Raw genomic sequence first — 19,230 nt, 5'->3', positions numbered from 1 at the left:
ATGGTACATTTTTCTTAGTTTTATGGTATTTTAGTTGTGGTATTTTATTTTAGTTTATGGTATTTTATTGCTTCTACCTTCTGTCTTACCTTGTGTTCAATGTTTTAAGTGTTTTACGTCTTCTGGTTATTTGAACCATTCTTTACCATCTCTGTCTGTTTAAACTGAGCTTGCCAAAACAAATCCCAATCAACCAAGCAGAAGTGAGTCATAGTTTGAATTGCTTGAGACTTGACTTGATGCATGAAGAGAAGACTTGAGACTTGACTTGACTTGGGTTCTGGTGACTTGGGACTTGACTCTGACTTGTACTTTGATGACTTGAAAAGGTTTCTAAAGTCTTGACTTGAGATCTTGTGTTTGTGTAAATGACTTAGATTGAAAGTGATGAGATTTGTTCCAGCGGACGACTGAATTTAAATTCTGTTTTCTGAATTTGTATGGAATGATTGAATTTATTGAAGTTGAAACTGATTATAGAAATCAAACTCATGATGCTCTTACCAAGTTTTTATCCTATTAAAACCATATTGCATTGAAAAGTCCTAGATATTTAGTTTTCTTTAAGATATTAAATTGATACTGGACTCTTGATTTGTTCTGACTTGACTTGCTGTTCTACATTTAGACTTGAGACTTGACATTAAAGACTTGGACTTGACTTGGTAATCTACATTTAGACTTGGGACTTGACTTGAGACTTGTGCCTCAAGACTTGAGACTGACTTGGGACTTGAGGAAAATTGCCTTGGTCACACCTCTGCCACCAGGTTGAGATGGCAGTAAAGTATTGAACTTGTTCAGTGTGATGCTCAGGAGGGTTTCCTGAAGAGAAGGCGGTTTGAGTCTGGACTCGGTCCCTGACTGTCAGTAAACCTCCTGCTCTGTTTGTATTTTCTGACGCAGCTGATGTGATTCTTCGGTTCCAGGATGAACCGTTCGTACATCGGAGAGGAAAACGAGTTCTCGCTCTTCCTCTGCTGTGTGACCAGCGTTTCCGTCGCCGTCGCCTTCTGTCACCGCTTCCTGTTCAGCTCGTCATCCGGCTGCACTCATTAGTGAGAAATTAAGAATATTTTACAGATGACTTGACCATTTTTTTTTTCTCACTGGTGACTGCTGAAACTGCCGCATGTTTAGTCGGCATAATTTATCACAAGCAATGTCGTGTCAACCCATCTGCCGAGCTGCTGATGTATTCTGAGACTAACACCAATAGACAGTGTTTAGTCATTATCCAGTAATTACTAATGAGGTGTGTTGATCGTCAAGCCCTAATTAGCTAAACACAGTGAGGGCGCTGGAGGAAATTAGAATTCATTATCGATCTGTGTAATGGTGAGCGAATAAAATGGTCATGTCAAAATTTAACTTTTTGTTTGTCAAATCAATTTTAAATCTCTGTGTAGCTCTGGTAGTGTCTTGGGTCGTGTCTCTTCCTCCATGATAAAACCCCAAAATCAGTGATTCTGTGATCTGTTGCTCCGGTAGAGCAGACTGGAGAATTGTGTTTTTTTTCTCTCTCCATTCACTGCCGTTGTCTGGAGGAACAGTCTGAAAATCACTTCTAGCACATAAAGGAACGCCGACAAAGCAGATTCTGACTATATATAAAAAACTAGTCCTGCTGCTGAATTGTGTTTCAGTGAATCTCTTTCTTTATGTTTATTAAACCTTTCAGTTTGAACCAGAGGAGTGACCAAGTCAACTTTGCTCGAGTCCCAAGTCAGTCTCAAGTCTTGAGGCACAATTGTCAAGTCAAGTCCCAAGTCTACATGTAGATTACCAAGTCAAGTCCAAGTCATTAATGTCAAGTCTCAAGTCTAAATGTAGAACAGCAAGTCAAGTCAGAACAAATCAAGAGTCCAGTATCAATTTAATATCTTAAAGAAAACTAAATATCTAGGACTTTTCAATGCAATATGGTTTTAATAGGATAAAAACTTGGTAAGAGCATCATGAGTTTGATTTCTATAATCAGTTTCAACTTCAATAAATTCAATCATTCCATACAAATTCAGAAAAAACAGAATTTAAATTCTGTCGTCCGCTGGAACAAATCTCATCACTTTCAATCTAAGTCATTTACACAAACACAAGATCTCAAGTCAAGACTTTAGAAACCTTTTCAAGTCATCAAAGTACAAGTCAGAGTCAAGTCCCAAGTCACCAGAACCCAAGTCAAGTCAAGTCTCAAGTCTTCTCTTCATGCAGCAAGTCAAGTCTCAAGCAGTTAAAACTGTGACTCGAGTCCAAGTCATGTGACTCGAGTCCCCACCTCTGGTTTGAAGTGTAACACCGAAATTCTTCCGACCGGATTTCGATGTTACACTTGTTGGTTTAATAACATAAAGAAAGCGATTCACTTGACACTTCACAAAATCAGCAGAACGGCTATTTTCTTCATATATTGTCAGAATCTTCCACATCACTTTAAATTGAATTTATTTTTATTTCCCTCATGAACTCGGTGGCTCTCCTCTAGTGAAGCAGCAGGCTGTGAAGCTAGCAGCTAGCTAAAACCACAGTGCTAATGAGGGTGACGACCTCATTTAGATCACATTACCCAGCAGCAGTCTGACTGAGGGAGAAACACACGGAGTCCCATGATGCATCAGTGGCCCGCCGCCCGACCACACACACACTTCATGTTTCCACGCATTACTTTGCGTGTTCGCTTGTGTCTGAGCTAAATTAAACAATCTAATTAACTGCAGTGAGATTATTGAGCTCCCTGTCAGGCTTCATCAACTGATGGTTTGTCCATATCAAATCATATTTTCTTTATATAGCACAAGTCATACAGCAATGTAACACAAACTGCTTTACAGGCGTGGTTAAGACCAGCTCAGCGTCATGAAGCCCAGAGGCAGTAACAGAAATAAAATAACCAAACTCATAAAAGAACACCAGAACAAGTGAAGTAGTAATGATTTAAAAAGTGTAAAGTAAAAAAGATAAATGTAATAATGTAATGTATATAAAAATCTTTTTTACTTATTTAAAAGTAAAAAGATCTTCTACGCTTTCTCTCTAGTGAATGAGTATTTCGGCTGCTTGAACATTGGCTGGCTGAACATTAATTTGACTATTTAATGTGATTTTGCATACGTGAGCCATATCATGATGTATAACAATATTGAAAAAAAATCCTTAGGATTATCATCATATTGATTTCAAACATATCGCCCAGCTCTAGCTACCTGCTGTGGGGATTTCTTGTTATGGTGTTTGTATTGTGTTTGTATTCTGTTTTTACTGCTCACCCCGTCTGCAAACCACTTTCCCCTCATGGGACAATAAAGTTTTTGAATTTGACTCGATCTGTGCTGCTGCTGAGGAGCGGATGGATTTTCATTTATTCAGCTGAACTGACTGGAGGCGACTGAAGCTGAGGCTGAGTGTGGAGGCAGCATGGGTCTGTTCAAAGGACCAGAACTGCATTTAGTTTAGAGGACCACACACACACACACACACACACACACAGCAATGCTCCAAATATTATAGGATGGCATCGGCTTCTACATCAGCATCAACACATTTTTTTTTACCTATAATGGTCAGGTAAAATTATGCCACAACGACATGGAATTATTCCATGAAAAACAAATATGAGAAACACTTTTCAAGATGTTCCTCTTTCACTCAAACCACCAAAGAAAATCTGTATCTGCAGATATAATACTCATTATAATATTAATTGATTCATTTCCCTCACCTATTAGAAAGAGAGAGAGAGACAGAGAGAGAGAGAGAGAGAGAGAGAGAGAGACAGAGAGAAAGACAGAGAGACAGAGTGAGAGAGAGAGAGACAGAGAGAAAGACAGAGAGAGAGACAGAGAGACAGACAGAAAGAGAGAGAGACAGAGAGAGAGAGAGACAGAGACAGACAGAAAGAGAGAGAGACAGAGAGAGAGAGAGAGACAGAGAGAGAGAGACAAAGACACAGAAAGAGAGAGAGACAGAGAGAGAGAGAGAGACAGAGAGAGAGAGACAAAGACACAGAAAGAGAGAGAGACAGAGAGAGAGAGAGCGAGAGAGACATATAATTTTCTTACATGCACTGAAAGTATCCAGCGTACACACACAGTCATTACAACACGGTGTCTTTGTTACCATGACTTCTATTATGTCGTCTTCCTGCCCGGCCTTTGTACTTCTGCCTGAGCCTCGATTTCTATGACAACCAGCTTCACATGAAGCTGCTAATCAAAGCCTCAGCAGCGAGAGTCAGAGCCGCCGCTTCCACCGCCAAACAGTTACGGACAGGAAGAAAGAGAACAAAAGCAGATGAACATGAAGCGAAAGGGTTTTTTCACTTCTGACACGGAGTCGTACATCGAGTTACGATCACAGAATCAAAAGCCTGGCGTTCCACGTGTTCGCAGAAATATTTCGATTCCATCCGGCCTCTAGTTGAGGCTTTTATCCAAAGTGCCTTACAGAGTGCAAACATTTTAGTCGGGGAACCAAACATCTAATCCTTCGCTGCCTCAGATAGACGCACTGCAAAATAAACCAACAGAGCTCGTCTTATCATATAAATATTTAGGGTTTTGTCTTGTCTTTTACGTCTCACATTCAACAGCTTACTAAAAAGCTTAAAATTAAAGCTGCAATAAGTGAGACTTTCTGACCACTAGAGGGCGACAGAAACCGCAACACATTTGTAAATAAACTCACAGCAAAGCCACTGCACTACGGAGGCCTACTGAGGACAAATATTACAAAGCACTGTGCTTAAATGCTAACAGCTAAGCTAACCGTACCTACTGAGAAGTGTCACCAGTTACCAGTCTCACTTTGACAGATCTTTCTCCTGCTGAAGGTCACATGACCCACAATGACAAGTAAAGAGGCAGGTAGCAAGTTTACTAGTTTAACATGTTTACTAGTTTAACAGTTTACTAGTTTAAGAAGTTTACTGGTTTAACAAGTTTACTAGTTTAACAAGTTTACTCGCTCGCTTCATCGATTCCTCCATTATGAGAAAATACTCAGGACTGGGAGGGGGAGCGCCGCTTTTAAACAGCGAGGGAGGAGAGAAGCTAGTTTTAAATAAATGAAAAGCTGCTGAATGGAACGGGAGGAGCTTCGTTCAGGAGCAGAATAGAGTTGAGACGTGAAGACATGGGCGTGGCTATTTCTCGGTTCCGGGAGCAAAAAACCCATTCATTTTTCGCACACACATGGTCACATGACTCGCCATTCAGAGTGTTCCAAACGTGGAACGACCTGAACCGCTATGGAATGACCCGTTAGTTCAAACGAATATCAGCCGCGTCGAAAAAAACTAGCGGGATGGGAAATAAAGGCTAAGGTACAAGGCTGTGTACATCTGGGCGTTAGGGGGTGAATGAACTACTCATCCCAGAAAGAACTGCGCTCTCGATTTGACACTAACGAGGTTGAAACAATGGTGACGGAGGATCGTTACAGCAACCTTTAGTACCATTTTCTGATCTCGGAGGCTCAAGGTCGTTCTCTGTTGTGTAATATGGCAGCTATCACTAAAGTTAAAATCCCTATGAGTCTGGCGGCCGGTCAAAGACGCTTCCAGAATCTACATTTGACAACAAGCTTTAGAAAAGAGGAGAAAACAGCAACACAGCTGGATATTGGTTTATATCATTATGTCTCGGTTAAATCTCCACACAGCACACATCAGGTTCAGGATCGGTTAGAAGGTCTGATATCGCCGATTGCAGGTTTAAGACCTCGACTGCGTGCGTCATTCGCTGTTTGCATTCAGCTGTTTCTCTCTACTAAATGAAGCAGCGTTCGACAGACTTTGCTTTTAAAAGCCTTCCTGGAGGAGCGGAGCAGGTAATATTTAGATATTCCATTAAAGTCAAACCTGCGTCTGACAGCTGCGACTGAACTCCGATCTCCACAGGAGGAAGTGGGAGCTGAGATCACTCAGGGTTTGATTAAGTTGGCCTTTCTGTCTGAGCAGAGCGGTGCGGACTGTGGATGATACCGCTGCTGAAGATGTTGTTGTGTGTGTGTGTGTGTGTGTGTATCTGTCTGTTTGAGGGGGAGGTTGCACAGAGGAAGGGATGGGATGTGCATGATGGGAGAACACACAGAGAGAAAAATCATCCACACATTCACTTTATTCAGAAGTGATAATCCATTCCATCCTGCTGCTGGTTTGCAGCATGAAGAAACAGGAAAGTGCAGCTCCTGCTCAGCGTGGTTCAAAGAGGAAGCTGACGGCGGCACTGCAGCGCTCTGCCACAGTAAACTCCTCTGCTGTAGTGAAAATATTAAATGTGTTTCAGGGCATCTGGAATAAACGTCCAGCTGCCCTGAACTCCAAGTAGACTCAAAACTTTCCTCTTACTAAATCATCAGTTTGTGTCCAGGCTGCAGAGTTGGGAGTAATGACTAGACATGTTATAGTAGGTGTTGTTTTGTTGTGGCTTTTTTGTAGGGATGCACCGATACCACTTTTTCAATGCCGATACCGATTACGAGCAGGAAAAATTAAGTATCGGCCGATACCGAGTACCGATCCGATCCATTGCTTTTACTGAACAGTGCGGCTTACTTCCTTAGTTTGGGGTCAACGGACAAAATCAGAGAGATAAAGAGATAAAATCCTTGTTTTTCCACCATTTGAGAAATACAGGCTTCTATGTGCCACAAATGCATAAAATCAAGACAGTTTGCTTTTATTTCTTACATGTTACTCATGGTTTTGGTATCGCATTTTAGTCTTCGGTAAAATCTCTAATACCGATATTCCAGTTTAGCAGATACCAGTATTGGCATCGGTGCATCCGAGGCTTAGCTGCTGAAGACTGTGATGCACAGTTGGTTTCACTACTGTTGACAAAATGCAGTTATTGTAAAGTCGCTTTGGACAAAAGCGTCTGCTGAATGACGTAATGTAATTTAATGTAATGTAATGTAATGCATCCCTACTTTTTTTTGCCTTTATTGACGGCAGTAGAGAGAGAGACAGATTTAAGAATTCAATTCAGTTCTTAGTTATTGGATGGTGGCTGATGGCATTAATGTGGAAAATAACCAAACCGCTCCATAGTTTATATTGTGCAGTTGCAAACGAGGCGATAGAAGGGCCGATAAACAAAAACACAACGCAGGAGTCTGAACAAAGGAGAGGAGAAACGGTTCTGTAAAGAACCTCGGTCTGACAGGTTCTTTGTGGAACCAGAAATGGTTCTATGGCATCAATCCAAAGAACCACTTTCGGCACCTTTATTTTCCTGTGTTTCATCCTTACTTACCTATTTTATCTTTCTTTCTTTCTTTTTAATGTCATTTTACATGCAATATATGTGTAGAGTTTGCCTTTCCTAAACACACAGGAATCTACACAGGAAGCTCTTGATGCCTGTTACAGCCATATTAACATTTTCACCTTCAGATATTTCAGTTTGCTTTGTGTGAAGCAGTTTTAGCATCAGAGGAACAAACCGCTCGTAGTTTCACCTGCTGGTTTATTACAAACTGCTGAGCGGACAGCTGATCTGACCAATCAGACGACAGAAGAGACGGACTGACAGACAGAGACACTGAATGGCGTCCCTGCCATCCGTTACATCACCAACAATCAGAAAGGAGGATGGAGAAAAAAAAAGGATGACAGACGGGGAGAGTCGCTTCAAAAAGCCAAGAGCAAGAGGATAAAAACACCAGAGAAGAAGAGAAAGATATCAGAAAGCAGAAAGGTGGAAACAGAGAAACAGAGAGGACGGAGACGCAGACCGGAGCTTCCTGCCTGGAGCTTCCTGACGGAGCGCTGATCCGCCGCCGCCGCTGCCGCTAATTTATTAGTGCTTCCTGTCGACCCACCTGCTCCAGCTCCCCCCCCCCCCCCCTTCCCCCCTCACCTCTGGCTCCCGGCGCTAATGAGAGACGACAGGCCCGACGCCGTGCCCGCGAGCCAGGATATGAGTATTAGATGGGATGGGGTGTGTGTGGAGGGGCGAGGGGGTGGGGGGGTGGGGGGGGGGGTGTGCTGTCAAGGTATCTGTGAAAGTGTAAATCCAGGAAAGATGCCCTTTGAAATTATTCTTAAATTTTTTCACCCAAAGAGTAAAAGTCTGATCCTGATCTTCAGACTGAACGTCCATCTGGTTCCACTCTGAACCAAACTGATCACTAGTGACGACGTATCTGAACCGATCACTAGTGACGACGTATCTGAACCGATCACTAGTGACAACGTATCTGAACCGATCACTAGTGACAACGTATCTGAACCGATCACTAGTGACCGACGTATCTGAACCGATCACTAGTGACGACGTATCTGAACCGATCACTAGTGACCGACGTATCTGAACCGATCACTAGTGACCGACGTATCTGAACCGATCACTAGTGACGACGTATCTGAACCGATCACTAGTGACCGACGTATCTGAACCGATCACTAGTGACGACGTATCTGAACCGATCACTAGTGACCGACGTATCTGAACCGATCACTAGTGACGACGTATCTGAACCGATCACTAGTGACGACGTATCTGAACCGATCACTAGTGACCGACGTATCTGAACCGATCACTAGTGACGACGTATCTGAACCGATCACTAGTGACGACGTATCTGAACCGATCACTAGTGACCGACGTATCTGAACCGATCACTAGTGACCGACGTATCTGAACCGATCATTAGTGACGACGTATCTGAACCAATCACAGTGAACGACGTATCTGAACCGATCACAGTGAACGACGTATCTGAACCGATCACTAGTGACGACGTATCTGAACCAATCACAGTGACGACGTATCTGAACCGATCACTAGTGACCGACATATCTGAACCGATCACTAGTGACCGACGTATCTGAACCGATCATTAGTGACGACGTATCTGAACCAATCACAGTGAACGACGTATCTGAACCGATCACTAGTGACGACGTATCTGAACCAATCACAGTGACGACGTATCTGAACCGATCACTAGTGACGACGTATCTGAACCAATCACAGTGACCGACGTATCTGAACCGATCACTAGCGACGATGTATCTGAACCGATCACTAGTGACGACGTATCTGAACCAATCACAGTGACGACGTATCTGAACTGATCACTAGTGACTGACGTATCGGCTGCTCTGACGTCACTTCAGTCACATGATGCTGCAGCCAGTCAGCCTCTACATGTTAGCAGACATTTACCAACTGACCAAGAATGTCGTCCATTTTGACTAAAATATCGTCTTTGCAAAGACAATCTGTTGGTTAAGGAGATTTCAACAAATCTATTCTGCTGAAACACCAATAAAAAACAGTTCAAACTTTAGTCCCGCCCACAAAGGCTCTGATTGGCTCGATAGTTTCTCTGAGCGAGAACAAGCCGCTGACGAGGGAAACACCAAACTTTTTGAAACGCACATTTTTCCAAAATCCACAAAAATGTCTTGCTGGGATTGAACCTGTGACCTTTCATATACAGGACGACCCTGCTAACTCCTCGGCTCGCCTGCTGCCAGTAACTGAGAACATAATGAACTACTGTCCAACAGTAAATACCAGAAATTATTCATAGTTTTTTCTTTGGTTTCTTGATAGAAATCCTTTGAAATTATTCCTGCTTGTTGCTGAAATGGTCGATGTGATAAAGAGCCGCATTACAAACAATTTTGGCAAAAAAAATGAACATGGCGGTACGTGTCCCGTCATCACAGCCTGTAGAGACAAGGACGACTTAAAAACTCTTTGGTGAATTTTTGGTAGAACACACCAGCCTAACAGGAAGTAGAGCCAGACAGGAAGTAGCGAGGCCGGCCGCTGTGGGCGTCACATGTGTTTTAGCGTGTTTTGTGATCGGACCGCATTAAGTACCAAACGCAGTGATGATCGGCTTCTCCTCCGTGATGAGAAGGTGGAACTACAGGAACTAATATTTGGCAAAGGGGGAGAATTTACACAGCGGACGTTCTGCCGCGACTTCCTGCCGCCTCGGGTTTAAAGTCAGACGCTTCTTACTGAAAACGAACGGAGGCGTTTGTCCGCCCGGCGAAGCCTCCTGCGGTGAGTCTTCACCGAGTCACGACGAGTCACAACTGACACGAGGAACTAGAAATATCTTCACTCAAACTAACATTCATAATCACATACGTACAGGTCATGCACACACACACACACACACACACACACACACACGGTCTGCTGTCACTGCTCTTCATCCTGTGAGCAGCTGCTGAGACCACCTGGGCCTTTTCATCCCTCCCTCCTTCCCTCCCTCCCTCCCTCCTCAGCTCCATCGTTCTGTCTGTGCTTCTATTTTTATCTCTCTCCATCTTTTCCATCAGTCTAATGTATTTCTATGCGTCACTCAGCGGTTTGTATCTTCATCCCTCCTCCTCCTCTCTCTTCCCTCCAGCTCGCGGTCGCTCAGCTCAGGTGTTCAGAGGAGCGAGGCTTCCTGTTCACACACAGAACATCACCTGTAATAACCGCCTGCTGTACTCTCTGATCCTCCGATAATACTAATCCCATGCAAATAAAACTCTCAGTAATTTCTTGTTCTTGGTGTGAGATTTCTTTGTCTTCTAAACGTGCAATTTCTATTTTCCTCCTGTCAAAACTGAAGCAGCGGTGGGCTGTGGTGATTTTCAGCAGATTTCATTATCCTGAGTGAATACATTTCATGAAATAGAGAGGTTTTGGGGGGGGGGGGGGGGGCTCCGGGGACCACCAGGGGTCCTTGAGGGGGTTCCAGGGGGTCCCCAGCAAATTGATGAATTATTACATTTCACCATTATTTAATTTACAAGAAGTGAACACAGTTAGAGAATGTAGAAGAATGACTGTTCTGATCATAGTTTCTCTGTTATCTCTCTACCTGCAGTACAGTCATGGAGTTCTGGACAAAATCATATCTGACAATAAAAATATTCTCAAAAAAAAAACTCATCAAATGGGGGTCTGTGGCTGTAATGTGGACTGAATTAGGGTCCTTCATATAAAAAAGGTTGGCGGTGGACCAAACTGATCCGCCTGTCTGTCCGTCTGTAGTTATTTTTAATTCATCTCCACTGACAGCTGTCTGTTATCAGACGCTCCGCCTGTCAGATTTCCATCCGTTTTGACGACAGAAAGTTCAACCGGCTGAACTTCTTCAGGACGGACGGATTCGTCAGCGTCCGTTCAGCCAATCAGAGGCGTTCCTACGTTTGTTTTGTAAAAACTAGCGGCGAACACAGAGACGACGGTCCGACCGAAACAAAGATCAAACAGAGGAAGCCTGGTGGATCCGTCAATAATTCTGTCCGTCTTAGTCTCGTTTTCGATATCGATATACATCACGATATGGCTCACGTCTGCAAAATCACATGTTAAATAATCAAATTAATGTTCATCCTATTGAACCGAATGATAATGTTAGGTGTGATGTCAAACAAAACTGACATTTTCTAATCCTACCATGCCTCATTTTGTCAGTTGAAAAAAAAAGTGCTTATTATCATGCGTCACAATATCTCAAATCACCAGTGGAATCAGATGTGATTCCACTGAAAGACGATAACCATAATACTGAATTACTGCCCAGGCCTAACAAGGTCTTTAACCCCCAGCTGCTCCGCTGCAGCTGCTCAGGAGCCACCAGTATCAGACTGGTTGAACCGGTCAGCTCCCAGTGTGAATGTGTTGAACTGTGTAAATGTGAAGCAGGATGGAGCTGAAAAAGAGCAAACATGCTCAGTTGACCCTCCATGGATAAAGGGTTAAATTAAAAATAAAAAGTAAATCAAATCAATCAAATCATCCTGCAGCCTCCTGGCCCTCTCTCCCCTCTCTGCCCGGGATAAATGTGTTTGCTCTCCACTCTCTCCCTCCTCCTCCACACATTAACGCAGGCTGTCAGATCAATTAGCTGAGCGAGGCCTAATCAATGGGTGTGTATGCAGAGCGCGGATCGCACTGAGGATCCAGGAATAACACCGGCCGCACTCCGCTGGACGGCTGCGTGACTCGATGCACGCCTCTATGTAGAAACTGGATAAACTCACACAGGCAGCCAGCGCTCCCCTCATTATCCACGCATACATGCACTCCATCTCTCCCTCACACACACACACACACACACACACACACACACACACACACACTCAGACTCTGAGAAACACTGGAAACACAAGTGAGAGCCTAAATCAGCATTAGGTGCCGTTCTCTCCTTACTACTTCTTCTTCTTTTCTTCTTCAGCCTCTTCTTCTTCTGTTCGGGCCTCTAATGAAGCGAGCCAATAATAGAATCTGTCCCGGCAACAGACAAATTCTGGTTGTTACCGTGGCGAGGAGGATGATGTCTCAATGGGCCGTGAAGTAATTTGTAAATGGAAGCTATTTATGCACGGAGCGATCCTCAGAGGAAATAATTAGCAGGGGAGACTCAGGATGGCTGTGGCAGCGTTTCCTCTGCAGGGTTTTCTACATGTATAGATGTGTGTTTTGTTCCAGGATCCAGGTCCAAAAGCTGTTGCAGTGAGAGAATCAAACTTATTTGGACATTTATATTTGGATATGTTGTTGTTAGAATTCGTCATCAGTGTGAGTCCGTCCGCTGAACTTTATCAGTGAAAATGCCACAAATGGAGAAGAGTGAGCGCCTCGCGTTCTTTGAATAATTTAGTTGATTTGGAGTCAGAGCAGAGCGACTCTGAGCCTGAGAGCCTCGCCTGCTTCATGCTGCAGACAGCAGAAGGTTTAGAAGCAGCAGATATATGAAGGGTTAGTGTGTAGATATCGGCCTGTTTGCATCATTCAGCCGTCTGTTAGCTGAGCTCATCACTACTGGACAGACTTACACATTTAATTTCCGTCAGGTCGCAGCAGAAGAGCTCGTTGTTTTTATTTCCTGGATGAGTCCGGACTGCGTTCTCACCGATGAACCGGACCACAGTTCTCTTGGAGCCGGACTCAGATCCTCCTACAGCTGAACTCAGTGCGGACATGACCGACTTTTGACACAAACCGAACCGGATTCGGACTGTGACGACTCTCCTGCACCGAGTTCAGCTGTACAAACAAAACTTTTGGAAATTGCAGGTCATTGTAAATTTGTGGTTACTAAAGTTACAACCAACTTGACTGAGCAGGTATACTGGCCTCTTGTCAAATCTAGAAAGCCTGCAGAGCTGGCAGTGAGTTGCAGAACATTGTTCCCGACACCTCCCGCACCTAAGGTGATGACAGTGTGGGTGTCATCTTTTATGGGTGGTTGCACAGTGTTGCGCCGTGTCTTGGTGAGTTGTGTTTGTCTGGTCATCTGTTTGTCAGTAAGTCTCTGATGTGGAGTCTCTCCTGGTCCCGGGTCCACCGGGTGGATGCTGGTCACGTGGCTGTTGGGGGCGGCGCCGCTTCAAACAGATCAACAGGGAACTGAGACGCCTGTGAGGAAGTTTAACTCGTACCAGCGGACCAGTTAATGAGCTGGTCTGTGTTCCATCAGTCGGACAACCTCAACATTCGCCATATTAAGGGGACGGACAACGTGGCGGCGGACGTGTTGTAACGTGTTCTTGTCTCCTTTTCCTGTTTTTTTTTTTCCTGTGATGTTCTTCCTTTCCTCCTCTCAAGCTGCTGCCTCTAGGTACCAAGGTCTGATGAGGATGAGGATGAGGATGAGGATGAGGATGAGGATGAGGAAGAAGCCGGCCAGGGGCAGGCGGGCTGGAGGCTGAATTTCTGGTTTATCTGGAGTTTCAAGCCATGTATCTGATCTGGTCCTATTTGGGTTGAATAGCATTTGCAAACACTTGTTATGGTTTGTTTCATCCTACATGGGTGATAATAGAACTGAATTCTCATCTATCTAAATTGTCCTGATGTGGTAAATCTCACCTATTTGCTTCTACCAGCAGGATAAAACACAAGCAGGATAAAACACAAGCAGGATAAAACACAAGCAGGATAAAACACAAGCAGGATAAAACACAAGCAGGATAAAACACAAGCAGGATAAAACACAAGCAGGTTCAGTCCTGTCTGTCTCCTCCACACTGCAGAGGACCAGCAGGACCTCAGCTCCTCTCCAGCTGTTCATTATCCATTCTGCTTCAGCCTGTGACCTTTAAGATTCAACTTAAAAAAAGAGCTGTGATTGGCCGAAGTCACCGGACCGCAGATGATTGAGGTCTCGACCCTCGTTGGCCCGGCAACCGAGTCTGAGAACACAACGAGAGTCCGACCGCTCCGCCAGAAGACTGAACCGCAGGCTGCACTGCTTCAATAAGGATAACAGGATGCTTTATACCTGTGGGGGGGGGGGCTCTCTTTCCTCTTCCCCCTCCACAGAGAGGTCAGAGGTCAGCCACAGAGCCCTGGAGTCTTGCTCAGGACACTCCAGCAGGCGGATGCTGAGACGGGACACGGGGTCTGAACTCGTTTGACAGCGGTTGAAGAGACGACGCCCGCCTGCTGCTCCTCACTCCGCTGCTGACGCTCTTCCTCCTGTTCACCCGGCTTCCTGCTTCCTATCAGATCTATCGAATCGTCGCTGTCGAGTGAAAACCTTGTAACTCCAACTTTGGTGATTTTCATGTTTTACCGTGAACTGAAAGACTCCATGTTCCTTTATGGGATCAGAAAGTCCTACAACCCTTTCAAAACCATTTAGACAAACTCAAAATTCATGGTGGTCAAAACATATTTTCCGCAGTATCGAAAAATTGAAAGTGATGAGATTTGTTCCAGCAGACGACTGAATTTAAATTCTGTTTTCTGAATTTGTATGGAATGATTGAATTTATTGAAGTTGAAACTGATTACAGAAATCAAACTCATGATGCTCTTACCAAGTTTTTATCCTATTAAAACCATATTGCATTGAAAAGTCCTAGATATTTAGTTTTCTTTAAGATATTAAATTGATACTGGACTCTTGATTTGTTCTGCCTTGACTTGCTGTTCTACATTTAGACTTGAGACTTGACATTAATGACATGAACCGCCCCCACCTGGCAAACGGCGATAATATCGTATCCCGCTATATTTGGGCAGGACAGCATCTCAGTATTAAATGTTGGATACGGCCCGAGCCTGATGTGTGTGAACTGGCTCCATATCCCAGACTGCAACGGTGGATCTCCTTAACAATCCCTCTGCAACCAATCCAGTGTTAAAACAGCCAGAGCTTGGAATTGATGGCATGCAAGAAACGTATGAAATAAAACACTGGTAATAAACCACAGCGGTTTCAAAGTAAGTCTCTCCCAAACTCATCTCGCCCGGTCTCTCTCTCTCTCTCTCTCTCTCTCCAGGCTGCAGAGGAACCAGGCAGCGGGTCCAGGAGGAACGCTAACTCTGCTGTAATGGCCTCTTCCACTCTGCGGCGGCACAATGAGCCGAATCCATCTACTGTTCCTGTCAATTACGTCTTTGTGTAAACCGACCAGCCCGCAACACTCACTGCACACACCATGAGACCGATGTGAGGGGAAACACAATTACTAAAACCTGCTTCTCATCCCCACCGTGTCGCTCTGAACATCAGGAAGGCTGCTGGGTCTGTTCGGTCCACACGCTGACTTCATGTCATTTACCGTCCGATGCTGCGGCCTCCGTCATCACACTCCTGTTTGATGCTGCTCACTGTCTGCATATGTAAATCCAATGACCTTCTAATTACTGAGCAGTGTTAGAGAGGCGGAGACGGTCACCCTGCGATGCTAATGAGGGTTTCCTCTGTGGAGGGCCTTGTCAATACTGTCCGCGTTTATTTTCCAAGGTGATTTTTTAATTAAAGCCCAAATATTTAGTTAATTTTCAATGCATTTGCAAATGGAGTAATTTAATTTTTAAATTTCATTGTCCAGTGCTGTAGTGTGTCTTGTGTTGATCCATGTGAGGTGTGAAGAAGTTTCTCTTGTCCCGCTCTAGAGAGGTCGGAGGTCAGGTCAGCTACAGAATATTTACAGTACATTTTGGGCATTTAGCTGATGCTCTTATCCTGAGAGACTCACCATGAGTGAATCAGTAGAATTAGCTTCAGTTCCTGTTTGCTGCCACAGGACTTGAACTCGGGTTTCCCAGCTGAAGGACAGTCTCTAAACACTGAGCTGCCCCAAAGCCTCAAGTGTTGAATACACACTCACTGGCCAAAACTATTTTTCCATAAAACATAAGGAAGCTGTCACATGTTTGTTCAGCAAAACCTGCAGCCTGTTCTGAATCTGTTTGTCTTCGCTGTTTTGTGGCTTTCAGTTCATGTGCAACTTTTAGATTATGACTCGGCTCTTTGATTTTTTGTATTTGTATACTTTATTATCCACGTGGGGAAATTTGTCCTCTGCATTTGACCCATCCTGTACACACACTAGGAGCAGGGGGACCAACTCCAGTTCTTTTGCCAGTGCCTTGGTCAGGGGCATGATGAGCATGACAACTAATTTGTGAATGAAATGTTGCTATCATGTCAATAATAACTGAGTACAATCTTCAGCTAATACAGAAAGTCTTTGAAGAGTGGAGTTGTACCTCTGCTCAGTATGGAGTGAGCAACTAAACAACAAAAAACAACAAAAATGATAATAATTGGGCCATAATCAACACTTGCACATGAAGAGTCACAAACAGTTCATTTTTTTTTAGTTCAGTTTTTCATATGAACAGAGGTTCATGAACAACCCCCATCTCTGGGAACCAAAGGGTTTGTTAGTTTTGTGTATTTGATAATAATATGATTACCAGTCAATTATGATTGATTGTCATGCATCAAAAAACCGAGCCATAATCTAAAAGTTGCACATGAAATGAAAGTCACAAAACAAGCATCAAAGCATAGATAAACAGATTAAGAAACAAAAAACTGCAGCTTTTGGAAAGCTGGTGTTCCAATTATTTTGTGTACAGTGTCTGTATGTGTGTGTGTGTGTGTGTGTGTGTGTGTGTGTGTGTGTGTGTGTGTGTGTGTGTGTGTGTGTGTGTGTGTGTGTGTGTGCGTGCTCACCTGGCAGGCGTTGTACAGCAGCTGGTGCTCGAACTTGCGGATGCCCAGGATCTGCTGGAACATCTCGTACAGCTGCTCCTTGCTGAGGATGAGCTCGGACACGGCGCTGAGGTGCGGCCGCTGGGGCTGCCGCCGCAGGTCCTCGTCGCCCCGGGAGATGGCGTCGTACTTGGCGATCCAGGAGCTCAGCACCGTCTCTTTGCTCAGGCCGTCGATCTCCGGCAGGCTGCGGACGCGCCGCTCGATGTTCTTCTTGAAAACCTCGCGGAAGTCGCTGGCGGAGCAGCCGCCGCTCTGCACCATCCTGGACACACGCTCGCTCTTCAGGAAGCCCTGAGGACAGGAAACATCAGACAATCATCAGCCAGGAAAACCTGAAAACCTTCTGGACCCATTTACGTTTTTAGCATTTGACAGATTCAGAGAGTCTGGGGTTTCCCTCGGCAACGCCTTGTTCTCTCGTCTCACACTAAAGCAGAGGCTCGGTCCGATATTAAAACGTTTCAGTCTTAGTCTGCTTCACCCTGTCCTATCAGTCCTTCAGAAAGAGACCCTGAACACCCCCCCCACACGAACACAACACACACAAACTGTAACAGAGGAGACCGGTACGGGTTGTACAGGTTAGAGAGACTGTCCTGCAACCAGAAGATCACAGGTCTGATCCCTAGAGAAGCCAATGTGTCCAGCAGCAGCCGTCTGTCCTGCTGAAGTGTCCATGAGCAAAACACTGAACCCCCGCCTGCTCACTCACTGTCAGCTCATCTGGATATTAAAGTCACTTCAATGACTGAAATGTGAATGAAACAATGTAAGTGAATGAAAGTAAAACTGTATTAAAAGTCATAAACCGCTAAGCTGATAAACGGCATTTGATGAACTATGTATAAATCAAGAAAGTGACCAAACTGGCTATACTTCTCTTATAATAATTTCCTATTTATGAGGCCTGGTGGAATGAAAACAGGTTTTATGTGTGGTTCAGTCTGGGACGCCTCTGTAATTACACAGGATGGAAACCTGGTCCTGGGGCAGAAACACTGACACAGTTCTGGTTTCTCCGTGTTCTCTCATCTCTTCTCTTTACGAGTCTGTGCTTTGAATTTAGTTAGCTACCGGCTTGTGGCCATCTTTAATTGAGTAATACTAAAATAACCTTTTTCTGCTCTACAGAGATTTATATACCAATAGAAAATTATCTATTGAGGTTATTGTCTGTGTTGAGTAAGGTGCTGCTGTTCTGACCCAAAGTATCTTCTGAATCTAATCACGGCTCTGCAGTAATTACCATTTAAACCCAAACCTGACAAATGACTGGGATAATACGGATGTTACACAGCTTACAGGGAAGGTGCTTAGCGGACTTAGAGCGATCCTTTGTCAGTGTATTTGTACTTAATGCTTAATCTCAGGATTACACCGCCATTACTGTTTCACTCTGCAACTGGTGGGATAACCATCCTCATCCTCATGGGACAGGAGTGCGACTGTTAGCTGGCCCGGGACATCGTGGAGTTGATTGACAGGGAGGCGGAGCTAACGATGTGAGGGGTGAAGGAGACCAATCAGGAGGGGCTGAGGAAGAGGATCTCCACCACAGAACTTGAATGGATAGAACGGTTCTTCCACTGTTTGTCATGGGAATTTGGCTAGTTCAGGATAAAATGGTGATTATGGAATTGTAAGTGTTAGTTGCTATGGTGACAACACAAGTCTGGACATTAAGGTGTAAAGTCTGTCTCACTGTGAGAACTGAGCAGACGAGTCTGTTAGCAAACTGTCAGAACTCAACTGGAAGCTAACGTTAGCGACGAGGCTAACGTAGCTTCATCACAGACTGTACTTCTCTCTCTAGCTCTTCTAGTCAACATTAGCATGTTAGCAATCCATGGCAGCAAGGAGACAGAGAAGCTGCTTTGGTTCTTGCTGTAAAACCTCTCAGCTCAGTGACTTGCTGTGAGTCGCTTTATACAGAAGCTAGTCCGACGGGTCACAGCAAGATGGCCGCCGCTCCGACCGTCCAGGAACGTTGATTTGAAGGGGAATGACCATTTTTGTCCATTCAAGTTCTGTGATCTCCACGCTCTTCCTCCAGAAAACTCCCAGCTTCAACCCCCAGGAGGCCAAGCTGCTCAGGGTAAAGACAGAGAAGCAGGTTTGTGATGGAAGGTTGCTGGTTCAAATCCCAGGATGGACCGGGAGAACCCGGGTGGGGAGAGGGAGCCTCCATCTCTCAACAGCTGTGGTCGCAGCGCCAGATATTCCTACCTGTCACCCTGCGGT

The 19,230-nt window shown here is 44.6% G+C and overlaps 1 protein-coding gene across 1 annotated transcript in view; it reads right to left on the bottom strand.

Moving 5' to 3' along the window:
• Nucleotides 1-17,280, bottom strand: part of cadps2 (Ca++-dependent secretion activator 2) — a 131,299-nt gene extending 114,019 nt beyond the window's left edge. Inside the window, exon 1 of the mRNA XM_078282866.1 lies at nt 16,948-17,280. Within this exon, the coding sequence (XP_078138992.1) occupies nt 16,948-17,250 (303 nt within the window). The 5' untranslated portion in view covers nt 17,251-17,280. The remainder of the gene's footprint in view (nt 1-16,947) is intronic.
• Between the last annotated feature and the right edge of the window lie 1,950 nt (nt 17,281-19,230).

Source organism: Centroberyx gerrardi, chromosome 4 (genome assembly GCF_048128805.1).
Source record: "Centroberyx gerrardi isolate f3 chromosome 4, fCenGer3.hap1.cur.20231027, whole genome shotgun sequence".
Taxonomy (NCBI): Eukaryota; Metazoa; Chordata; class Actinopteri; order Beryciformes; family Berycidae; genus Centroberyx; species Centroberyx gerrardi.
The sequence above is the reverse complement of the archived record's forward strand: the minus strand, read 5'-3'. Positions and strand labels throughout refer to the sequence as shown.